Source organism: Urtica dioica, chromosome 12 (assembly GCF_054948205.1).
Source record: "Urtica dioica subsp. dioica isolate 48M chromosome 12, U.dioica_male_clone48M_v1_H2, whole genome shotgun sequence".
NCBI classification, from domain to species: Eukaryota; Viridiplantae; Streptophyta; class Magnoliopsida; order Rosales; family Urticaceae; genus Urtica; species Urtica dioica.
Genome location: NC_142767.1, coordinates 17,936,147 through 17,962,137, shown reverse-complemented (window position 1 = coordinate 17,962,137; position 25,991 = coordinate 17,936,147). Strand labels below are relative to the sequence as shown.

The following is a 25,991-nucleotide window of genomic DNA, read 5'->3' as shown; positions in this document are numbered from 1 at the left end:
TTTTGAAAATCAAAGGTTAAACTCGACATTTCACTAAAACATAGGGTATATTTGTGTCATTTTCCCTTATATTGTTTATATAAATAAAAGAAACAAAAGCACTAAAATATAAAAAAGAAAAACACATACCTCCACTCATGTATGTTCATGTCGGCTCATATTCATATTTTTCTCTAGAGAATATGCATCTGATATATATGTTATACCTCAAGTTATACCTAATGGCTCAAGACCCCACTTATTTAATGACTTTTTAAGTTAGTAAGATTGGTTTCCACCTCATTTATAAAAGGGAAAATATCAAGAGTATCTCTCGTGTTTAATCGAAATGCGAGATTTATCCCCTCTATTTCTAGAAATATCAGACGTATCCCTCCAGTTTAATATAAATGACATATACATCCACTAAAAAAATATTATATTACAAATATCACCATTTTCGTTTATTTTTTACAAAAAAATAATTTGAACTCCCCAAAATACCCTTAATATAATAAATATTTATTTACTATTTTATTAAAAAAAATCAAAATCTCTCTTTATAAAAAAAAACCTTAACTTTTTATAAAGAAATTTTTTAATTTAATTTTTTTGTATATAAAATAGAAAATAAAAAAAATATTCATTAAGGATATTTTGGGGAGTTCAAATTATTTTTTTTGTAAAAAATAAGCGAAAAATGTGATATTTGTAATATAATATTTTTTAGGGGATGTATATGTCATTTATATTAAACTGAAAGGATATGTCTGATATTTCTAGAAATAGAGGGGATAAATCTCGCATTTCAATTAAACACGAGGGATACTTTTGATATTTTCCCTTTATAAAAAACGAAAAAAAAAATACAAAACTAACTGAATTTTAAACTCTTTAAATATCATGTTCTTGTAAAGGGGCTGAACATAATTTGACTCGTTATTCTCTTAGAATTAAGGCGGATGTTGTTTGATCAGGGTTTAGGTGTGACTTCTTTGTAGTTACTGTACTCCTCCGCATTTAAGTGAAGACATTAAAATATTTCTCCATGGGGTTATCCACTTTTATTCAAAAGATATAATTGAATTTTAGTGGTCGAATTTCAATATTTAAGAAAAAATTAAAGTTCGTGAGGGGCTTAAGCCCCCTTCAGTATAACATAGCTTTGCAACAGAGCGCAATGAGTTGCAGGTGCACGTAGTAGAAAATACTAGAGTTAAGTATAAAATTATTACATGAATCAATCATTTTGTGTACCCTCCGAAAATAAAATTACATATATACAAATTGATACCTTTATTTAAAGTGAATAAAGTCACGAGAATTGCGACACATATATAGCATTTTTAAAGTTCAGTACGGTATCTAATAATCACCAGAAAGAAAGGGTGAACTAAAAAAAAAATCTTATCTAAAAGTATTATACTTTTGGTCGTGAAATAAAATAAAGACTCGTTGTTCTAAAGATATGCATGTAAATGGAAGACAATTTTGTTGGGAGTAGTACTTATCTCAACGATGCTTGTGCATGCTTATGGCAACTAATTGTCGTTTCCGAGAGAGAGAGCTTTTTTTTTTTAAGGAAAACCCCGATCTTCATTAACAACAACCTTGGGCAGCTGAGTCCCGAGTAATACAATCATACAGCCACGCAGGGCAAGTATTTGAACAGTAATCAGAAGTGATACAATCAAGACGAAACTTTGCAACCAGGTGCGCAGCAGTATTACAACGTCGGGGAACCCAAACGCAGGTCGTCGAAGAAGTGGCGATCCGGAGTTCGGACCAGATATCAGCGACAATGGCTCCCTGAAGGCCGGGAGTCTGAGCATTTAAGACCAGCCGGACCGCTCGGAGACAATCCGACTCCACCGCTGCGATCCCCCACCCATTTTCACGCACATAGCGTAGACCTACCCGGATCGCACGACACTCCGCCGTCAGCGCCGAGTCCACATCAATAAGTTCCAGTGCCAAAACCCCCACCACGTCCCCGTAGTGGTCGCGGACCACAGCCCCCACCGTTGCTCGGTGCGATTCGACATCCCACGCCGCATCGACGTTTAGTTTCAGCGTCCCGTCACGTGGCCGCTCCCAAAGTTTAGGAGAAGGGGTACCGGAGTCCATCCTCGTCTCAAGCTTGGCTGAGACCGACTTGAAGCTCGAGAGCCAATTCGCTGTGTCGGTGACCCAGGCCTCGGGGCTCTTCTCCACACCTTCGAACATAAGTCGGTTACGGTCCGACCACGCGGCCCAGACCAGCCCACAAAAAAGTTCCAGGTCCGACGTCGATAGACACCGTAAAGCTCTCATACAGACTTCTGTGAAGGGGAGCACGCCAGTTTTCTCAGCCCACTTTCCCAGGGTCAAGCCATCCCAAATGGCCTTAGCCCGCTCACAAGACCAAGTGGCGTGAAGCACATCTTCCGGGAGCGCACCACAGAACACGCAGAAAGGGAGGCACGGGATCCCTTTCCGTCTGAGATTCCCCATCGACGGGAGAACTTCGAACCAGCACCGCCACATAAGATGTTTAATCTTGGGCGGGATCGCGAGATTCCACATCTTCTTCCACCAAAGAGGTTCCGAGTTGGTCGAGCCCGACGGACCGCAGGCCACCCTCGATCGAGCCAACCGGTATCCCGAGCGCACCGTATAGACTCCGTCCTCCTCAAAGTGCCACACAAGTCGATCTGTCCCGAGCCCCTCACCCACCGGCACCTTTAGAACAACCCCGACATCGTACGGAATCAAAAGCGCGTTGACTACCTCCTTGTTCCAGCCCCATCCTTCAGCCATAAAGTCTGCTACTCGCCATGGGAATCCATCATCTGGCTCCTCCGAACTGAGCTCGAAAGCACCCGGTCTAGGGACCCAAGGAACCCCAAAGGCCCTCAGATTCCCGGTGCCTACTTGCCACCTAATCCCTAATCGCACAAGATCCAGCCCCCAACAAAGGCTCTTTCCCAAGAAGGAAAAGTGACCTTTACTATGGAGATCGGCAATCCCCGAGTGAGGAAAATACTTCGCTTTGATGACCCGAGCCATAAGACATCCCGGGGAATGAATGATTCGCCACACTTGCTTTCCCACTAGGGCTCGATTGAAATCCCCGAGGTCCTTGAAGCCCAACCCACCATTGCTTTTCGGGGTCGTAACAAACTCTCATTTCTTCCAATGTATCTTCTTTTTGTCCTCCGAACTCCCCCACCAAAACCTTGCTATCATACCGTGAAGTTCGTCAATGATGGCCTTAGGGAGTTTGAAGAAACTCATAGTATAAGTGGGAATAGCTTGGACCACCGCCTTTATGAGAATTTCCCGTCCTCCCGCCAAGAAGGTTCTAGCTCTCCAAGTCCGAAGCTGCTTCCGAACACGGTTCGTGAGATTGCTAAAAGACACCTTCTTGTTCCTCCCCACCCGGGTCGGGAGACCAAGGTAGGTTTCTAGCTCCGATGTATATGACATGCCAAGAACATTCGCCAGCCTCGCTGACTCTTCCTCCGTGACGTTACCCGAGCACGAAAACACCGACTTCTCCAGATTGACAGTTTGCCTCGATCCTCGCTCATACACCGACAAGACCGATCGAATCGCCCCACAACTACTCTCATTGGCACTACAAAAAATGAGGCTATCATCGGCGAAAAGTAAGTGAGAAACCGAGGGAGCCGAGTTACTACACGAGAAGCCACGAAGGAGTCCCAGCCGCTCTTGACCACGAATGAGAGCGGAAAACCCTTCCGCGCAAAGGAGGAAGAGGTAGGGGGATAGGGGACAACCTTGGCGGAGACCCCGGCTTGGAGTGATCGCACCTCCCACTCTCCCATTAATGACCACCGAAAAGATGGGAGTCTAAATACACTCGAAGATTACGGACACAATCTTCGGCCCAAACCCGACTCTCTTCAACATAGCTACCACGAAACCCCACTCGACGCGGTCGTAGGCTTTGCTCATATCCAACTTAAGGGCAAGGACCCCTCGCTTCCCTTTAGTTCTCAACCTCATGGAGTGAAGGAGTTCGTACGCAATCGCATAGTTATCTGAAATGAGCCGACCCGGGACGAAGACACTTTGCGTCTCTGAAATAATCAACGGGAGCAGCCCCTTGAGTCGGTTGGCGATCGCCTTCGTGACCACCTTGAGAACCACATTGCATAAGCTAATTGGCCGGAAGTCCGCAACCCGTCTCGGACTCTTAACCTTCAGGATAAACACAATGTTTGTCTCATTCCATTTCCGCACGCTCCCCCAGTTGTTGAGCACATCAAGGCACTCACCACGAACCGTCGGGCCCACCACTCCCCAATTCTTTTGGAAAAAGAGGGCATGGAAACCATCGGGCCCCGGAGCCTTCCTCGGACCCATAGAGAAGAGGGCCCGTGACACATCGTCGTCGGTGAAGGGTTCCTCGGCCGCCTCCCGGAGAGGATAAGAGAGGCAACCCACATCTTCTCTAGTAATCGAGCGAAAATCCTCCTCCGAGGCACCGTTAGACCCGAATATCATGGAGAAGTATCTTTCGAACACCCCTCGCACCTCCGCCTCGGAAGAGACCCATTCACCATTTTCATTCAAAATCCCACGTACAGTGTTTTGGCTCTTTCTCCTCGAGGCTCTTGTGTGGAAGTAAGCCGAATTCTTGTCCCCCCCTTGGAGCCAATCCGCACGGGCCCGTTGTTTCCAGTAATACTCATCGACAAGAATAAGGGACTCCAGTTCACTACCCAGCCGCTTGACTTCCCTGCAATTAGCAGGAGTACATACCTCTCTGTTCAGTCTCTCGATCCTCGTCGTAAGTTCCTTGATCCGGGTCTCGCGGTGCCCGAAGGATGTGGCTGCCCACCTTCTCAGCGCCCCACGACACGCGGTCAGCCTCTCAGCACACGTCACACCACGTTGCCCTCCCGGAGAACCGTTCCAAGCCCTTCGTATGAGACCCTCACAATCAGCGTTCGTGAGCCATCCCGGTTCGAAAGCCCACCGCTTCCTGGAGACCGAACGAGACAAGAGCACCGGGGGTCTTTCTTCAGTGTCAATCATAAGGGCCCGATGGTCGGATCCCCAAAAATCAAGAACCTCAACGAAGCCCGCCGGGAAAAGGGTCTTCCAAGCCAAATTAGCACACGCCCGATCGAACCGGCACTGGACATTTCCATCCCCGCTCCGCTTGTTGTTCCAGGTCAGCAGCTCGCCTTTAAAGCTGAGGTCATTCAGTCCACAATCCTCCAAGGCCTCCCCGAACCGTGCCATGTCGCTGGCCTTGCGCCTCGTGGAACTCGCATGATCAAAATCGAAAAGGACCTCGTTGAAGTCCCCCCCGCATAGCCACGCCATACCACTGTCATCATTAAGCCTTCTCAGCAGCTCCCACGATAGATGGCGACGGGACTCGTGGGCCTCACCATAGAACCCCGTAAACCTCCACTGCCTGCCTTCTGCGTCCCAAATCCCCGCGTCAATATGTCCCTTGTTGGAACTCCGAATAGTCACATCAAAATCCTCTGACCAAGCCATGTATAAGCCTCCACTCAGGCCCACAGCACTAACTCCATAGCCATTTGTGAATCCAAGCCTTTGTTTCAAACTCGCCATCCGGCATCCTCTTAATTTCGTTTCCGAAAGAAAGAGGAGGTCCGGTCGCCGCTCGCGAATCAGCCTCCGTAAGCGGCCCATCGCCTGGGGACTTCCCAATCCCCGGGCGTTCCAGCATATGATCTTCATTGGTCCCGGACAGCCCGTCCCTGGCCGGTCGCCGATAAATCTGGGACATTTCCATCGGTTGAATCCTCGTGGAGAAGAAACACCGGCGGAGGGACAGAAGAGAGTGGCCGGATTGGGACACCACCCTGGATTCCTTGGTTAGGACGATTGGAGACTGGCCGGGAGACGGCACCCTGCGTCTCTTTCCCGAGGTAGTCCGCAACGGAGTGGTACGAACGCTCCTGTTTTTCCTCTCTCTCACGGGACTGTTGGACAGCAGGGGTGTTCCAAGAGTTTTTGGAGAAAACGCGAGCCGGAACGAGTTCTGCATTTTAGCCAGGTCACTTGGGTCCGGATCCGGGCTACCCACAACCAAGGGCCCAATTGTCGGGCGGCCCACCGTGGCCTGATCTTCATTAGGGAGCACAGCCCTCCCCATAGTTGTATCTGGGCCCGGGCCCAGGAAGATAGGCGTTTGAGTCATCATTTGAGTCTTGACCGAATACCCAGTTGGGCCCAAGCCCAAATCCTTCGATTTTCCCTCTACATTACACGTCTCCCTCACATCTTCTCCTCGAGCCAAACGCGTCAAAGAGGGAGCTGGAGAGCTGACGGGAGCCGAGACCGACAGAGAGTGGGTTTTGGAAAAGGAAGCCTGGTTGTTCCCTTTTTTCCGTTTCAGATGTGGTTCCTCAGTCAAATCAACAGAATGGGCAATTTTTGTCTTACCCAGATCCCGTAGATCCGTTGACCCCCTGCACCCACCCTCTCTCGGGCACCCCCCACCTCGATTGTCGCGCTTGAGGGTTTCAGAGGTCTCTCCAGCGCGTGTAGACCCCGCTATGACGCCCTTCGCCGGAGCGCTTGGCCGTCCATCAACCTCCGACGACGTGCTCCCCTCCATCGTTCTTGCCCGTCCTCCTCCGGAGAAGCAGTTCGCTATTAAGGATCTGGCATCGAGCTAGACACCATAGATTGGGACCGCTACAAATCCTTCTTTCTGGACCAGGCGATCTACTTTCCGGGAGCACTCTGGAGAGGTATGTCCCAAGTATCCACATCGAAAGCAGAACGACCCAAGATTCTCGTACTTAGCTTGTATCCACAGGGCTGGCTTGTCCTTCCGGTCCAGAAAAAAGCCTGGAAAGAGTGGCTTCGTCGTGGAAACCTCCACCTGGAAGCGGACAGCCGGACCAAACCGGAGTTGGTTTAGTCTGCAATCCATAGCTTTCCCGAAGAGACTTGCATAGCGTTGAATACTCAGGGGATGAATACAGCCAGGGGGAAGGCCTGAGAGTCTGATCCAAAAGGGGGTACGCGTGAAATCGATCTCTTCTAGGTTCAAATGCTTTGGCCATTCCTGAACCACCATAAGGTCTCCCTTAATCGTCCATGGCCGCCTCGCGAGAAAAGCCTCTCTATCAGTTTTTCGGGAGAACTGGAACATGAAGACTCCCGATTTCACCTCCTTGACCGACCACTTGCCAATACTCCTTCATACCTTGGTCAGGACCGCCGCAACGGTTGACCTGCTGACAGGCTTCTTGGAGAGGATCTTAGCCAATAACACCTCCTCCTCACGAACAGCCAAAGTCTGAGACAAGGAAGCTTCATCTAGTGAAACCTCCGAAGCAGAAATCGACATCGCTGACTCCATCCCATCCTCCTGATCCAGGTTCCCCTCATCCATCACCGTAGCAGAACCAGGGTCAAGCGAACTCATGATGAAACAGAGTTGAAGCTCGGAAAAACTTCACTCCAAGGACCAATCCACTGATTGTCCCACGTCGTATCAGTTGTACGGACTCACGAGAGAGAGAGCTTTAAGTTGTCTCCAATTTGTAAGTGCGTGACACCATACTCTTTCTTTATATACATTTTTTGTATGCTACATAAGTTTTGTTGTATATAGACGCTGAGCTATAATTTTTATTGAAAACATTACACATAGACCACTTAAACCCGTTAGTCGCACTCACTTGGTCACAATATATATGAACCTACCATAATAAATGATCTAAACCTCGTCGTAGATTAAATTCTCCATCTTTCCTCGGACTTTCCTCTTGTTCCTTCTAAATGTTCTTTTTTAAATCTGCCTCTGAGCTCACAGTGAAACGGCTCATTTACTTGCGAAATTCGCTTTTCAGTTTTTCTAGCTTTGTTTCTTGACCTCAAGATGTACCTTATCGTGTTCTCACCGATGTTCTTGCATAGATAATATTGTTTGAATGAATGAATTATTTATGTACAAAATGTTTATATTACAATTTAGCCAGCGTTTAGATGTTTTTTTTTTTCTTAAAAATAGTCAACTTAATTTATGTGGATTTTAGTAGTATAAAAATGCTCTCTAATCCACGTTGATAAGTTTTTTTTAAACAAATATATCACATTGATTTGATATTAATTACGTTTTAATATCCAATAAATTTTAGGAAATAGTTGTTTTTTTTTTTATATATCATTACAAATTTTGGTAACTGAAATTGGAACGGTTCATTTTCGTCCATTGGTGAGGTAGGAGAGCCTCGACGTCATTGATCCTTGCGAGCCGTCTTTTGATGCTTGGATTTGAAGAGAATGGCCGAGATTTGGTGTCTCCTTCACGTGTTCCTTGCCGTTTACGAGTCAGACGATTGAGCTGGATGTGTCGTCCAGTCCATTGCTCTCGTTAGTCATCGGCTCAGATTTGGTGCACCAAAAATGGCTTTGGTGTGAGTTCTATTAGGTGGGTGGATATGGTTGTTTTTGTGTTGGGTAAAAGGGAGGTCTATTTTGGTAATTATATGATTTTGTTATTCTAGATGTAGGTTTATTATTTAAGTTGCTTATATGTCTGTTAGTTCTAGCCTTTTGTTGTCGTGTTGTGTTTGTCTTGTATTGTATTGGAAACGGGTTAGCCGTTTTTTACTTTCCCAAATCGGATTTTCAGATAGATTTTTATATATACAGGCTGAAGAAACATCTTTTTCATGGTCGCTAGACTGCGGTTGTTTGGATCTATTCATCAACCATTGTAGGCATATAAAAAAATGTCCTCAAATTTTAATGTGTTTTTATCATTCTTTATACCGGAAGTTTGCACAAGAAGAGCGAACACATGTACTAGTGTCATAATTTATTTAGACTAGCTTCGTATTATGTCCAAGATCTTATTTACTTGTATTAATGAGTTTTTTATCCATAATATTCTAATAGAAAACTTCGTGCAATTTTTAAATATAAAAATAAAAAACTCAACAAGGAAAAATTTAAAATTTGAAATTTTGAATGATAAAAGTGTAATATCTAAAAATGGTATGGTCTTGAAGAAAAATTTGAATAAAGTCAACAAGGATATTAGAGAAACAATTTATTTTGGTGATTCTGTTAAAATTATGCAAACATTGGCTATTTGCTAATTAATTGTATATATTTCTCTTATTGCAAAGATAAGTAACGAATTGATTAAAAAAAATTCTATATCCTTAATTTTTTTTTTTCTATATCATGAATGCTTGAAGTCTTATATATATATATAATTTTTTAATTTGAAATAAAATTGGTCCACGGACACATTACATTAAGTATATTTGTAACTCTTTTGTTGTATAAAATATAAATGATCTCATACTTTTTTTTTTTTTGTGAGCAAATTGAGCTCATAACTTTAATATTAGAAGTTTAGAACCAACTCAGTTGAATAAGCATATCCACGGAAGAGATTAAATTCGAGTCTAATAGCAATAATTGAATAAACCGGTTCATTATCTATATATGGGACCCGCACTAACAACATGACACGTGTAAAAAATGGTTAGTAGTCCACCACTGTAACGTTAGGGACCCATAAAATGAAGAAGAAAAAAAAAGTTTGAAACAAAGAAAAGGAGGGAAAGAAAGAGGTCGATGATTAAACGACAAAAAAGTTGAAAATTTCAAAATGAAAGAAACGGAAGTTTCGGTTGCATAGAGAGAGAGAGAGAGAGAGACGTGAAAATCCCCAAACGTCGGGTTCTTACTTTTTTTTCTCTCTCTACACATGATCAGCATTATTAAGCATTGAATTTGATTTCAATTTAAGTGTTGTTTTGTAATTGTATCTAAGCATTTGGTTCTTCCAAGTCCCTCACCCATTTTCTTATTGTAATCGGAACCTAATTATCGTAGTTGATCGTTATATAGACAGCTCGTATTCAGTCTTGTGAAGTCCATCAGAGCTAAAGTCACTTAGGTTTCATCGATGTAAGTTTGATTCTCTTCTTTTCTCTTCATTCGTTTATGTTGCCTTTATCTTTCTTTTTTTATATGAACTGTTACTCTATGAAGAAATTTATATTATAGTGATTACTGAGCTCAAACTGAGTAAATAGAGAGTAGATTTTCAGTCGTAAGTACTTGAAACAAACACAAATGGTTCTTCTGTCAGTAATTTTGAAATTGATGGATATTAATTGAAGCTTGATTGAGCATGGGAAGAGTTAAAGGTGACACAACTGGTTCTTCTGTTAATAATTTTGAAATTGAGAGATATTAATTGAAGCTTGATTGAGCATGGGAAGAGTTAAAGGTGGGATGAAATACGGTTGACTATAATGGCTATTATTGCCTTTCTCAGCACCACTGACCATTGAAATGTTAGGAATTAATAGTGGTTCACAATTTTTGCTAATGAATGGTATAATTGAAGAATCATCCCATACGGCCTTGCATTCGAATTGAAAGAAGTTGTTAGTTGGTAATTGATTACAAGTCAAGTAGATCTAGTCTAGTACTTCCGTGTTTTTCTTCTTGTTTTAACGAAGTTATTTTCTTCTGAACCTTGCTTGTTTGGCTGACAGCTGAAATGGAAAGCCTTGAGTCAAATGATCTGTGCTGGGAGGTCAGTCCGAACGGGTGTAAATGGCTTGCTGATAATCTCAAGGGTAAGCACTTTTAGTCTAATATTCTCCTCTGTTAGTGTTTTACTCAGCGATTGTTTCTGTTTGTTGCAGAGATGGACCGGAGTGTGAAGAGAATGTTGAAGCTGATCGAGGAAGATGGTTCGGACGTGAATGAAGAGACGGCTCGTAATGAGAGCAAACCCGAGCTGATCGCCAGTGTCGAGGGGTTTTACCAGCTGTACCGTTCTCTGGCCGAGCGCTACGAACAAACAGCGACGAAGGACGGTGCGACAATGGGGTCTGGAGACTCGGACCAGGAAACCCCGAATGTCAAGGCCCGGTCTGGTGGCTCGGACACGTCTCCGAGATCGATCGGTGCCGATTCGGTTTTCTCTTTGAAGGAGGGAAGCGAATCGGCTTCACTATCCTCATCGGACTCGGATTCGGAGTCTTTCGTCACGAGTTACTTGCGGACCCCGCTAAGCATCAACAGCCAGACTGTCCACCAGAAGATGGCAGAGCTAGAATCAGAATTATCTTCCGCAAAAGCTGATCTCGAGATCGAGAAGGAACGCGTATCGGAGCTCCAAGGGACGGTCGCCGAGCTCGAGGCTAGGCTTTCTGACGCGGAGTCGAAGATCGGGGTTTCCGCGGAAGAGTTGGAAGCGGCTCGAGATTCGCTCGCGGGGTTTGGAGAAGAGATCGGAAATCTGAAGTGTGAAGGAGATCGCCTGAGAAATCAGCTCGAGCTGGCTTCGAAAGAGAAAGCGAGCCTCGAAGCCCAGCTGGATTCGGAGAAAGGGCTCGTCTTGGAGCTCGAAGAGATGGTCGGAAAGTACGAAGCTGATCTCTCGGACCGCGATCTCGAGGTTTGGGAGCTGAAAGTCGCCCAGGGCGAGGCAGAGGAACATTTCATTCAGGAGAAAGCTCGGCTATCAGAGAAACAGGCACATCTAGAGACGGAACTCAGAGAGCTGGGAGAGAAAGCAGCGATGATCGGGGAAGAGAAGATCGAAATGCAAAGGCTTCACGAGGCACAAGTTATTGCATTGCAAGCCGAGCTCGCCGCACAAAGAGCACACATCGAAGCTCTAATTAAAGATTTCGACTCGTTCAAGCTGAAATATGACACGCTAACTGCTGAGAAAGACGCGACGAGTGCCAAGATCAACGATCTCGTGGCAAGCCTGATCGATCGGGACAGTCACATTCGCGAAATGGATCTCTACTTGTCGCGGTTTCAAGAGCAACACAACGAGCTGGTCGAGGAATACGAGAAGGCTCGAGAGTTGGTCGGAGAGCTGGGAGTCAGAGTGGACGAGCTTCAGAGCGAAGTGGATGAGCAGAGAGAAGTGATCTCCGACGGGGCCGAGGAGAAGAGGGAAGCAATAAGGCAGCTATGTTTCTCCATTGAATTCTATAGAAGTGGTTACCAAGAGCTTCGTCAAGCTTTCGTCGGAAACCGGCGCAACGCGGTCATCGCTGCCTAGGCTTTATTGCCTTGGTTTAGTTGTAAGTCTTTTACATTACTTGGCCTGTTCTATATGTGCTCTTTTGAAGCTTCATGAAAATATTGTCTGTGTAGTGCTAAATATTATTATGTTCTGGGTTATGTTCGTTTGTGTCAAGCATAATTTTATCCGCTCATCCTTAGAAATTGGATGTTTGAACTCATGATAATCATTATATTGTATTTTAAGTATAATGTTCCTTTGTTCATAGTTTTTTGTCTGAGAAAAAAGCTACTAAATCCCAGTTCTCAGTTCTCACCCATCACTAGGCTTGAATTTTGCCGGTTGAGAACTTTGACATGTCAATTGACCATCTCTACTTTAACCAGTTTTGCATGATCTGGAATGGTATTGTATTTGTTTATGCAGATGCTACATTTGTATATAATAAAAATAATATATGTTAGATTCTCATCCTTGTTATTTTTTAGAATCTGAAATTTATGTTAGGTGAAATTTATAATTTAGGAAAATAGTTTTAGTTTGACATTTAGAAATTTTTTGTTTGATTTTATAGTCATAATCACTTTTGCTTTTACTGTGATTCGAACCTATCTTAAGCGGCTTACCGAACAGTTCTTATAATTTCTAAATTACCATTAAATTAATTGCTAAATACGGTTTTATAACTTTCCCAGAAATACTACTGTTACTATATATTTTAGTAAGCTCCATATGAGTATGACCTTTAAAATAAAGCTAAAAAATTAAAATTTACGATTAGTTTGCAAATCAATTACTATTTTCTATGAGTTATTTGTGCATTTCCTTTTTTTTTTTTTATATTTTATCTCTAAACTTTTTATTATTATTTATAAAAAAAAAAACTTACTATATTTTAGTCTTACCAATTATGTTATACTTTATTAGGTTATTTTAAACAGTATTAAATGTGTTAAATGAAATTATTTTGACCTATAAAATTGTAAATAATGATGCACATAAATAATTATCATGGTTAATCGGTAAAGATAAGTTTCTGAAGGATTTAATAATTAGATTATACCAAATTTTGAATTTTTTTATTAAAAATTCTTAGACCAAAAAATGCATCATAATTCGAAATGATATCACTTATTCATGGTAATCATTGATGTAATTCTTTTCTTTTTACGCCAATGTAATTTAGCGGAGATGTTACCTTCGATGAACCATTGGTCTTTATATTTTTTTTTTTTTAGGAACATTGGTCTTTATATTATTAGCTCTCGAGCTTGCTTTTATCCCAAGTTTGTGCGATGTGCAAATCCACAATTATTTTACTTTCCATGTATAACACTCAACATTCTTGGTTTAAACGTCTCAAAAAATTTGCCTGATGGTTTTGATATTCTATCATTCTAAATCCAAAGTAGTCTCATTGAACTCTATGGATCAAGACTTTCATGACTATGAGAATTAATTTGGCACACGAGCATTTAAAAAAAGATAATGGTCAATTTTTGAGAGGCACTACTAAATGGTGGTTAAAGAGTTGATCCTGTATAAAGTCTAATCGTAAGACTTTGTTACAACCACAAACAGCCAATAGGTATTTTTATATTGACAAAAAAACAAAGTAAGACTTGTGACCTAACGAGAAACGACAGATAAAGTCAGTCAAGAAAAAAAAGACAAAGGAATAAAAAAACCGAATAAAGAACAAAAAAAATTAGTAAATAAAAGAGGGGATCCGAGAAGATATGATGTTTGTTTGACTATGATGCTACACAATAAAAAATATTCTTAAATCCAAATCAAACAATTGTAAAGAAATTTGGCAGCTTGGAGTACGGCTCTAAAAAAAACTTGTACTGTTTCAATTCAACCATTCTAGATGAGTGAATATATCCAATTCTTATGATAAGAATATATTTTGTATTAGGTGATATGTAGTAAATAAAAGGCAGCTCTATAATAGGTTCACGGTGTAATATTTTCCTTTAACAGATATGACAGTTGTTTGGCATAAGTCTACACTCTACAATGAGAAAAAGTATACGCTTATCAGCTCTATGAAAATGTAAATTATAAAAGAATTATTAAAATAACAACCTATAAAAGTTATTGACCTTACGTATTGGCGGATTTCGGATAATCAGAGACTAACTAACACCTAAAGATCTCCAACTAATTGCCAAACATGTAGGAATTGAACTAGAATTTTAGACGGGGGAGAGTTGAGGTGATAATTTTTTAAAAATAAACCCCAACTAACACGTATAATTTGCTATTTGGACTAAAGATAGAGAAACTGTCTACTGAGGTTAATCTTAAACTTTTTTTAATGAAATAAGTATAATTATTTTGAGATATTTTACAAATATTTGAGAGAAGTTTTATTGAAATTAAATCAGAGTGACTACAAAAAATGATTTAAGAGAACATGGAATCAACATCGTCTCCGAAGAGACTGTAAGTTTCCATTATTTGTTCGCATGATTTGAGAGAAATTGTTTATAACGATTAAAATAGGTCGTTGGATTAATAGACCTCCAACGACCTAAATTACATGTTAATCATGTTAGCTGTATCGAGCTTCTTAAATTTATTTTATAATCTTTGTTTTTCATAATCATTATTTTTACTTCTTTATCATGTTTGCTATGTCGAAGTGCTTAAATTTATTTGATAACATTTATTCATCTTTTTTTTTAAGAATTGGAAATTTTTTAGTTTTGAAATAAAAATGTTGGTTCCAACAATCGATATATTCTGCCCTTAATTACTGAAAGCTTCCGTTCTGTTAATGATCGGAAACGATTCAGTTCTGTTAATGATCGGAAAGGACATTCGAACGCCCATATTTACGCATAAATGAGGATCTAGGTCTTTTGTTTATTTTTTTTCTATAGATCTCTTCGCTATTCCTTCCATTATCTCTGCCACGAATATTTTATTGATTTCATTATATTTTGATTCGAACCTCCACAAAAAAAAAAAAAAAAAAAAAAAAGCGATAAAAGGAAAAAAGGAATGGTCCTTTTCCTAGACTTTTATTGTGATAAAAGCTTAACCACCACAACTCTCCCTCATAAACCATTGGGGACAAATAATTGGGACTCTCCAACATTATATAATCTCACATGCATATCTATTTTCTTTTGCAGGCCTAATAAATTCTAACAAAAGTTAAAGAGAGAAACCAAAAAATAATAATAATAAACCACGTAATAAAAACGTCACTCCAAAGAAACGCTAATTAAATGTTTTGTAGTACTCAAATTCCAATCAATAAAGAGTCGATATCTTAAATTCAATGCCAATCGCTTTTATTGGAGTTTCGTGGGCGGTCGGCACTTCCTCCAAGTTCCCACTAATCCATACACCGGTGACCGCCGTCTTTCTCATTAAAGTAAAATGACTAATCTACCCCTGCCCAGCTAGCGCGGACCGCACATAAACGCGCTCGTTGACTGCCACGTGTCCCGAGACAGCTGTTCTGTAGAGCGATTCAGATATTGACTTTTAAGCTTTTCATTTTTTTATTTGTGTTATATTTTTGGCGTTGAGTGGACATGATTTGAAATCCAACGAACAACAAGATTGCTTAAAAGAAATGGAGCTTTGGGGAAAAAAAACTTTGTCATAATTACAACTGAATTGATTTCTCATGAGAGTATTGTGGTTGTGGAGTGATTTACAATTAATTAAATATTTTCTTTGCCCAACAAAGCATTAGAATAAATAAACAAATGTTTGTAATTTCAGTTTGGTCCTCACGATTAGTATTAGTTTACAATTCAGTCCTTGCTCCCTATTGTTTGTCTCGATTCGATTCAATGATTATCGTAATTTTCAATTCTAACGTGCCCAACATGTTTGTTGACAATATTGTACTATAAGCTAAGACGTGACAAATTGTATTATTTAATGGTAGACAGAGAGAGAATAATGAGCTCAACTTATTTGATTTTATGGTAAACAAACTTTGATTACATTATTCTGTAATAAAACTAATTAAAAAAAATCAAAATTTTGTCCCTAATGATATGTTATTTTATATTAATAAATTTGTTGCATCGGGTACCTGACCTCGCTCTCATAAACTATATTAAGTAAGTAAGATAAATTTAATCTACGTTGTGATCATCTATGCTTATAAAAGAAAGTATCCAAAAGAATTTCACTTGAAGTGTGTGTGCTTCATCTGTAATTAAATACTTCAACAAGGTGTATTTTATGGTATTTCGTAAGTCACGGGGCGAAAATAAAGTTAAGCAAAAATTGCGGGTCTTGAGAAAGAAATATAGAGCAAATCAGTACACGTAGAGGACACGTCAGCAGCTACGCGGTCCAGGCCAAGTTTAAAGTTTAAATGCCATCGGCGCTGACGTCATTAATTGCTCCCTCGCACAATTTCTTTCTTTTTCTCTCTTATAAAAGTTTATCTTCCCGTGTTTATGACTTTATTCTTCTTTTATTTATTTATTTTTGTCTTTTTATATTTTTTTTTTCAATTCTATTTCTCTCTCTAAAAGAGGCAAGGACGAGGAGGACAAGAGAGAGAGAGAGAGAAAATTCTGCGAGGAATATGATTTACGCTGTTTCATGGTCAGATACTAGGAGTTGACCGTTGACCACGAAGATGATGTGATGGTGAAGAAGAACGTGACTTTAATCGTGAAGTAGAAGAAGCTTCAACAACACGCCATTTTGTAATCAGCGAACAAAGAAGAAAGAAAGAGGATTATCTTCGTCTTGAACTTTCACAGCTCTCAGAGAGGAACGAGCTTTACCTTTTCCGTGTAGTTTCATTTCATCTCATACCAAGAGGTTAGTTCTTCTTTTAGGTCAAATTTCGAAACATTAAGAAGCCACAAATCACATTTCGTCTTTCTTAAGCCTTTCTTCTATAATTTTGGTGCGGTTTGTTTGTCTGCTGATCTATGCTCTTCTTTGCTTTTCCATTTTTCTTTTTCCTAATTTGACAACAACAAACCAAAAAAATTGGTAAAGGGAAGGGAATAAAAAAAAAACCTTTAATTTTTCCCCCAACATTCTGTAGTTCTGTTCTAGAATTTGGAGGCCCAATGCTGTAAGATCGTATGAAAAGAAAACATACTGAAGAAGATCATAAATTTGTTAGGTCGTTGATAGATTAATTATACCGTATGGGTGGTCTTTGTATTTTGTAACTCCGTATATACACCTGCTTTTTATGGCGTTTGTTTTAAAAGGAAACGTAAATAACAGAGAACATAAATAAATGCGTGAATGCTCTTTAACACCATACGGTTGAGAAGATAAAGTCCATTTCTTTCTGTTTTTTTTTTGTTCTTTTTTTTTTTTTTTGAAGAATTTTCTTCCCTTTCCCAATTATATATATTTGTATCTCAACAGAAGCAAAAATGATAGCTAATTATAAGGTACAACCATGGATTTTTATTTTTTATTTTTATTTTCATTCTTTTGTTCTTTCTTTTGATGTTTGCTTTATCTTTTTGGGGATAAAATATAAATTCTAGTTCTTAGTTCTGAATCTCATTTAGTTTCGAGAGTCTATATGTCGAAATCTAAATGCCTCTGAATAATCGTTTTTTGTTTTTTGTTTTTTTTTTTTTTATATTAAAACAGGTTTTGTGAGCTCATAGCTCCCAAAGAAAAGAGAAGCTCGAATAGTTTCTCTCAATTATCGACTCTGGACTGGTCTGAGTCCGCTGTGGAAGCTCGATATTCTTGTTTCTGATTCCGATTTTGGGGGATCATGGCTGGAGAATTAACTACGAAGATTCGGTTAGTTAGGTGTCCTAAATGCAAAGAAGTTCTGCCTGAGTTGCCAAATTTTAACGTGTACAAGTGCGGTGGATGTGGTGCCACTCTTCAAGGTATAAAATCTAACTTATCATTTGCTAAAAAAAAAAAAAAAAAAAAAAAAAAACTGTTAAGTTATAGGGTTAATGGTTTCCCTGGTTTCTGAGCAATGAGCGCATCTGTTACAACAGAATTTCCAGGATGAAAAAGTATCATAGACTTACTTGGATAATGTCCTTTTTTTTTTTCAAATTGATCTCGAGCTTAGCTATGCTAATGATCTTTTGTTTTTGAGCAACAAAAAAAAAAAAAAAATCCGAAATTCAGTGATATGAAATATCCTGGTGGAGTTAATTTTGATTTATTTATATCCGTTGTTTTTCTTATGGATACAGCAAAACATCGTGTGGATGTTGTGAGAAGCGCAGAACCTGAAATAAATACCGAGGAGGCTGTCCTGGAGAACCAAACGAATAAAGTTCATGAAGAAAAAGAAGAACCCAGCTTGCAGAAGAAAGGTGTTGTTGTTCCGTGCTCAGAAGAATGCTCTTCGTGCCAGAACGACGAGAGTGACCAAAGTAAATCGGGGGACGGTGATGCCGAGCAGCCCAGTGGAGTAGTGCAATTAGCACGCGAGGCCCAGAACGATGAGAATTATCGAAGCGATTCCATGGATTCTGAGAATGACGGATCTCAAGTTTTCAACGAAGTCTTTTCGCCCACCGAGTATATTGATGATAAGGATAATCGGTTTGTTGCTAACGGAAACGTTGAGCACGCTAATTCTGGGGATGAGAGCTTTGCTAATCGGGAGTTTTCCCGTGATGGAAACGAGGCAGCTGTGAATGAGGTGGAGGAACGGAGCAGTGATCGTGAGAACGAGGGTTGTGATGTTCGCGGGGATGAGGATTTTTCCCACCCTGAATTTGAGGAGTTGACTCATAATGAGATTGAGAGATTCGCTCGGTATGAAAATGAGGAATCCAGTCAGGAATTCGTCCCCGGCGGATTCGCTCAAAATGAAAACGAGGACTCGAGTCGGGAATTCGGTCATACTGATGATGATGATGACTTCTCTCGGGATTCTGGTAAGGCTGAGAATGAGGATTCTAGTCGGGAATTCATTCGCAACGACAATGAAGACTCCTCTCAGGAATTTGGTGAAGACAAAATTGCAGAAATAGCTCATACTGCGAATGGGTCGTTGTCTTTTTCGAGAGAAAATCTTGAATCCACAGTCAATGAAGAGGGCTCATCATCAGCTAAGGCTAACTCATACGCTACCATCAATGAGAAGAGTGAGTCTGATTCCAGGGTTAGAAGCTTTAATACTTTAGGCGAGTCAAGTGCCTCTGGCAATTCGCCTGTAACGGAGAGTCTGAAATCTCCTCGTAGCGCTCTGAAGCAGCCTCAGAACAGATCTCCAGGGGCCTATGGTCGTTTGAGGTCTGTAGAGTTCGTCCCGAGCTCGGAGCTCAGAGGGAATCCGAGGGAGGCTTCAAAGTCTCCAACAAGAAGCCCTCACACGTATTATGGATCGGATGATCAAATCCCTCACAAGCAGTTACGTTTGTTCGAAGATGACCAGAGCCGTACAAGCTTTACCCGTTCCCAAGAACTGACCGGACGAGATGAGTTCATGGCTCAAGCCATGATGAATAGAGATACTGATCGCGATGGGTTCCTAGTACCTCCCAGGCACAGAAATTCAAGACCCGAGAGACACGATCTCCCATCTAGCTCGGCTTTCCAACGCCACTCGAGCTTCCAGTCCGACTTATCCGAGGACCCCGAGCAGATGATGAAGGTTTTGAAAATGGTGCTCGAGATCCAGAATCAGTCTAGAAAGTCCGGTTCTCTCTACGACCCGGTTAACGACCGTGCCTCGGAGGTCTCGCCGAGCCCGAGGTACGACTCCCCGAGAGAGGTTCATCTTCGCCACCCGAACGACCCGCGGTATCTCGCCAGGTACGCTTCAGGAAGCAACTACGCCGCCGAACGGCACCGCCCGAAGAAGATTCCGTTCTCCGGCGACCCGACCGGAACCGGTCACCAGCTCGATCCCTCGTGCTCCCACTGCTTTCCGCGCGAATGGTCTCGCTCTGCTCAATTGCCTCCTCCGATGCAGTACAACGCGTTCCCTCCGAGCCCCCAGTGGAGCACGAACTCCGAGCTTCCCCGGAGAAGCCAAGAGCTCTTGATGAACCACAGGCAGCCCCGCCGGACCGCCAGGCGCCATTTTTTACCCGTGGCTCAAGCCGCCCCGTTCATCGCCTGCTACAAATGTTGCACCGTCCTTCACCTTCCGGCCGAGTTTCTCCTCTGCGGAAAGAAATGCCACCGCCTAAAGTGCGGCGCTTGCTCGGCCGTGCTCGAGTTCTCCCTCGAGAACGGCTCTCGTATCGTCCGATCCAAAGAGACAAGACGAGTCCCGGTCCCGGTCCCGGTCGCGGAGACCCCCCCGGTGGACCCCACTCCCCGGCCCAGTCCGGCCGAGGATTCCCGTCGCGAGGCTGAGCCGAGAAAAGCCGAGGCTTCTGATGATCGCCCGATCGAGGAAGATCCCGATTCGGGCCCGCCGGTTCCGACGCCTCTGGGGAGAGCGTTCGACAGAATCATATTCGGGGTGTTGAATGCCGTGGACGATGGCAGCAGAGAGTTGGGTCCCGAGCCGTCTCGAGGGAGATATAACGACCGGCCTCCGAGGCACGAGCCCTCGAAGAAGCCAGAGGCTGCGGAGAAAGAAGAGGACAGCATAGGGAGATCAACCTCGCCGCTTCATAGGCTGATGGGGTATTCTTCGCCGAGTCAAGTCATCTATGGTTCTCGTCCCTACGTCCTCGGGGCGAGTGGTTCACACTCTACCCGTAGAGGAAACAAGTTCTGAACCCCAATAGTTTATTAGAGAATATGATCCACGTAGAAGATTTGCTAATTTATTTTCTTCTTTGTTTTATGGTGCAAGCAATTTGAGTGAAATTATTATGGAGCCTGTAGGCATTAAGACCCAAGTGAGGTATATTATTTAATGTAGCCGATGCTTATTATTTATGTTCTTTAAACTTTTGCAAGTGAATAGTCGTTTCATGTGAGAACTGTGTTTCAACTTTCAAGGTTGTTTATGACTACACAAAGTGTAAGATATAAAGGATAGCGTGTGAATTGTGAAAGGGGTTTCATTTTTGTATTGTACAGACATTCTCTGCAATTATTTGATTTATTTGTTGCAGCACGAGTGTAATACATTCTCTGCAATTAATTGATTTATTCGAGTGAAAGGTTAACAAATATTAAGTTCTGATGATTGGTGGGTATTCCATCGTCCTCATTACAGGTCATCATTGGAATTTAGTTGCTTAATTTATAATTTGCTGAAACTTTGTCGAGGCAGAAAAATTATTGCCAGATATGTTGTATATAGTCGTGACAAAAGTCACAACTACATTTCACACACGAATTATGATGTCTATTTTGTCCAAAGCAAGTGAATTATTACAATGGTTTCCTGTTGTATAAATGTTTCTGTGGTGTGTCATCACAGCTCTCAACTGCTTCAATTTATTTATACCTACATTATCTATAATAATATCCATCACATGTGCAGATAAATACATTTCACTATTCTATGTTTATACCAGAAGTTAACTCTTCCTGTAGTTGTTTCTTGGGCTGGAAGAAATGGAGACCCTCTGGTCCTGAAGCATGTTGAGATTTGGCGCCAATAATCGGGTGTACCGGTCAAAATATAGCAGCTGCTTCATGAGAAGAGCAAACTCCCTCGGAAATTTCAGCCCGTACGATTCACTAACCCGGATCTGTGGGACCGAATAAAATACGAGAAATCAAAAATACGACACAGCTTGAAACCGAGAACAATTTAGAGTCGGAGCAGCGTTTTTTTACCACATCGAGAAAAAGTGCATTCATTTGCCTCTCGTCGGCGATCACGTTGGCCGAGACGGCTGTCGCGGTTCCGCTTGGTCCTCTGGCTGTCGCTATAACCAATTCAGTGTCCAAGTCCTGAAAATTGGAAGAAATTTTTTATTTTTTTTGTTTAAGACAGTTCGGTCGTTAAAGGCTTTAACGAGAGAAGTCGGTGACTGTATGAATCGAGAATCTTATGTCAGTTTAAAAGTTTGAGGCTTTGCCTTGACTGATGAGAATATCTTTTTCAAATCTCTTGCAAAGGCTGGGGAATCAACGTTTGTGTCCGTTGCACCCATTTCGATCAACGCGGAAGCCATAGATTCGTATTCTTCAGTCGAAAATGATTCCAAAAAGACTTCCATTGCTGACCATGTCTTCGGGGATATTCGCCCAACAATTCCTGAGAACATAATTTGGCTCGTTTTAAACGGTTACCCAACAATTAAAGGGTCGCAAAAAGTTACGAGCTTTCACAAGAATTTCAGGGTAATAGAAAGAAAATAAAATTACAACCATAAATTACATAACATTTGAATAAAAGCTTAAAATGTACAAGAGAGCTCAGCTTAGTGGTAAACACCGGTGGAATTCAGTAATGAATAAGGTCCCATTCAAAAAACAATAGGGATCTTTCAAAAAAAAAAAAAAAAAAAAAAACAATAGGGGAGATTCTACAAATAACTCATTTGAAGATGGCAATTTCTACTATACTTCACATTTTCAAACCTTCTCTTTTTTTTCAGACGATTTTGTTCGTATTCTAAATGAATTTGTAAATATGAATAAATTGAGGGAAAAAAACAAGTCGCTATATAACTAGCAAAATTTTGTAAAAATGAGATTTTATGGAATAAAAAAGTAAAGAAGAATTTAAGGGCTAAAGTTTGAAAATAAGGTATCCGAGGTAATTTCGAAAAAATAACAAGCTCGAAACGGGGCTATAATAACAAAAAGCATAGGGAAAATTTCAAACGGTTATATGTGGGAAATACGTACCGAAATCGAGAAACCCAATTCGGCCATCGCGCAACAGCCACAAATTCCCTGCATGCACATCCGCGTGAAACGTTTCACATCCAAGCAAACTTCCAAACCTACACACACCAAAGAAAGTTCTAATAATAATTAAAAAAAAAAATAAAAAAAATAAAAAAAATAAAAACTACAATCATCACAATGCATCAACAGCTTCGTATCTTTCGTATATACCACACGTTTAGGGCGGTTATGAGAGAGGCCTCGGGACTAGCAACAAGAGAGCTTATGGTGTCGAGATCCGTGAGAGGGACTCCGTACAGCCTGTCCATGGTGAGAACTCGCTGCGTGCTACACTGGTAATACACTCTTGGAGCCGTGGCTTGTTGAGTCAGTCCCATCGATTCCAGATATCTCCTGAACGACTCGATGTTCTTAGCCTCTTTTCTGAAGTCGACCTCTTCGAGCATCGAGTCTCTGATGTCTTTCACAACACCAACCTATAGAAAAGAAAAGGAAAAATTGTTGAGGAGTGTTTCAGAGAAAAGGAAGGCAATGGGTGTGTATCGTTACCAGGGAGGCACGGCTTAATTCAGGGTTCACGAACTCTAGAAGCCGAGCAACGACGTAAATGAAATTCAGATCGGCGACTAGTATATCTTCTATTCCGGGTTTCAAGACCTTAATAACCACATCCTCTTGGGAACCTCTAAGCCTCGCACCATGAACCTAAGTACAATACAACAATGAACACCAATTTTTTTTTTTTTTTTTAAATTGCCTTCGGCCATAATATGAAAGAAGATAAATTTGAATAGGGAAAGACAGATTTGAACCTGTGCTATCGAGGCCGAAGCAAGCGGATTCGGGTCCACGTATTCATAAACGCTCTCGATTGGCCTTCCCAGTTCCTTTTGGATTATTGATTTGATCTCCTCAAAGGGAACCGAGGGAGCTCTGTCAAAACACTTTTGGAATTCGTCGACGTATTCCTGAGGGAACAACGTGGGCGACGAAGCAACGAACTACACACAGAAAAAAGTTTGTAACTAAAAAGAATGGAAATAAATCGCATATAATAAGGATACCGAAACGACTATAAAAATAGTAAGTATGCTGGTATTATTACCTGGCCTAACTTGATATACGTCGCTCCCATACGTTCAAACAGTCTCCTCAGATAGACGGGTGAGAGCAATCCGAGCTGAATTTGAGATGGCAATTCCGCCGGTGAACTTCTCGACTGTGATTTTGAACAACAAAACATGATTAACAAGTTTGAGACCTTTTTCAGACTCTTAATTAAGCATAACATGAAACTATGTGACAACGAAGAATCCGAAATCAATGGTGCTATTACCTTGGACAAGTCCGAAAGCCACTCTCCGCCGACGCCGAGGACGGCTTGAATGCCTTGTGCCACTCTCAGAGCGCCACGTGGACCCGTGCTGATCGATGTCTGCAGAATATCCTCCACCAGTTTAGGCAGCTTTTCAACACTATCTGCAACAAAAATAAAAAAATAAAATAAAAAAATAAGCACAAACCAGAATCCAAAACGAGAATTGAAGAAGTTCAAACCTTGGAGGCGAGAAGAGAATAGATCCTGAGCCGATGAATAGCGAGCTACGAGAAGGAAAGGCTTGGACTTTGTAGTGTTCCTCAGTCTTAAGGAACCACCGAATGAAGAGAGTGACGGGTTGTGATGGCGATGATTGAGCAAAGGCAAGAGACCTCCTCTCAGCGCTGATACACCAGCCATGTTTGTATATGTTTAGCCGATGAAATGAAGAAGACGAAGATATCGTTTCGTTGGCTCAAACGACGGCGTTTAGTAGCTGGAGTCTGGAGTCTGGTTTCTGTTTCTGTTTCTCCACCACTTCTATTCTGTTCTTCCCGACTCGCGACAAGATTTTCTATTCACACGCCCCCAATTTTTATTTTTTATTTTTTCAAAATTTTTGCACCCACTGATAATAAAGATAAACTCGTTTATCGTATGTTATGCGATAATATACTTTTATCGGAAGAGTAAACCGTTGAAAAATAAAATATATTTTAAGCGTTTTAACAGCAATAAACGACGACAAAAATGCAAACAGCAATAAACGACGACAAAATGCAGACGACACAGAAGCAATAAACGACAAGTAAATGAAACAGCAGCAACAAACGACAAAAATGAAAAACGACGACAAAACGCAAACGACACGGCAACAGTAGATTAAAAAGGGAAAACGACAAAATAAATAAATAAAAAGAAATAAGACGACACAACAACAGTAAACGACAAAAAGAGGAAACAAAGACAAAGACAAAACGCAAACGACACTGTAGCAATAAACGACAAAAGATATAAAAAACGACGACAATACGCAAACGACACAACAAAAATAAATGACAACAAAGGGAAAACATTGATAAACATAAATAAAAACGAGAAAATGCCCTTTATTTTAATTGATTTTTGAATTAGGTGTTAATTATGATTTTTTATTTTTTAACATAGCAAATTTGGTTAAAAAAGGCAATTTATTTCCGATTAATTTCTTATTTTAGTTATCAGGTTTTTTATTATTATTATGATTTTGTTCATTATCATGTTAGCTTTTAGATTATTTTGTTTATTATCATGTCATATTGTTTAATTGATTTTAATCAATATTTAATTTATTTCTTTTATTATTTTTCATAATGACTTTGCTTTTAAAAGTATTGAATTTTAAATCACATAGGTTATGCAATATTTAACTGATTTAGTTGATTTTAAATTACAAAATCCTGAAACGTTGACTAGTGGTTGATTTTTTTTATTTTGCTACATGAGATTAATACCGATATTTTTTATATTTTATTTCTGTAAATGCTAGATTACAAAATAAATTAAAAGTTAGTTATTTCTTTAAGAGATTTGTAACTAATTATGTCACTTTAAACATGTGATTTTGAATCTAACATATGTTTGAAATTTTTTAGGGATATAGCCAAATGGTTTATGTGGCAATAATTAAGGTCTGATTTGCCCTTAAAGGATATATGAGGGCATTTCTTAAAGGAGCTGTTCTCGAAAGAAAAAAAAATCGGAAACTAAGGTGGTGTTTGGTTCTCAACTGCAAAAGAGTTTTTGACTTTTTGAGATAAAAAAAATTGGAAACAAAAAAGGTAAGTTGCGTTTGGTTGTGTTTTCGGAAAAAAAAAAATAAAAAATTTTGAAGTTTTTTTGTAAAAGAGTAAAGAAAATTGAAAACAAATAAAATGTGTTTTTGGAAAAAAAAATTTATTCTCTTCTCTCCTC

General features: G+C 40.7%; 3 protein-coding genes across 3 annotated transcripts; 2 read left to right on the top strand and 1 right to left on the bottom strand.

Annotated features, from left to right (window-relative positions):
- Positions 1-9,630: 9,630 nt before the first annotated feature.
- LOC149379781 (protein NETWORKED 4A-like) lies at positions 9,631-12,255 on the top strand. The gene is made up of 3 exons (XM_089603127.1): positions 9,631-9,912; positions 10,509-10,592; positions 10,662-12,255. Exons 2-3 carry the CDS (start codon positions 10,514-10,516, stop codon positions 12,038-12,040), a joined length of 1,458 nt encoding a protein of 485 aa, XP_089459253.1. The 5' UTR covers positions 9,631-9,912; positions 10,509-10,513; the 3' UTR covers positions 12,041-12,255.
- Positions 12,256-16,450: 4,195 nt separating this feature from the next.
- LOC149379780 (uncharacterized) lies at positions 16,451-21,023 on the top strand. Its single transcript, XM_089602334.1, has 3 exons — positions 16,451-16,816; positions 17,618-17,868; positions 18,190-21,023. The coding sequence occupies exons 2-3, from the start codon at positions 17,748-17,750 to the stop codon at positions 20,679-20,681; spliced, it is 2,613 nt and encodes an 870-aa protein (XP_089458460.1). The 5' UTR covers positions 16,451-16,816; positions 17,618-17,747; the 3' UTR covers positions 20,682-21,023.
- Positions 21,024-21,180: 157 nt separating this feature from the next.
- Positions 21,181-24,653, bottom strand: LOC149379779 (Protein kinase superfamily protein). The gene is made up of 10 exons (XM_089602335.1): positions 24,278-24,653; positions 24,057-24,199; positions 23,826-23,939; positions 23,533-23,721; positions 23,270-23,425; positions 22,931-23,196; positions 22,718-22,815; positions 21,943-22,121; positions 21,698-21,814; positions 21,181-21,609 (listed from the first exon to the last, which is right to left on the bottom strand). The coding sequence occupies exons 1-10, from the start codon at positions 24,456-24,458 to the stop codon at positions 21,436-21,438; spliced, it is 1,617 nt and encodes a 538-aa protein (XP_089458461.1). The 5' UTR covers positions 24,459-24,653; the 3' UTR covers positions 21,181-21,435.
- Between the last annotated feature and the right edge of the window lie 1,338 nt (positions 24,654-25,991).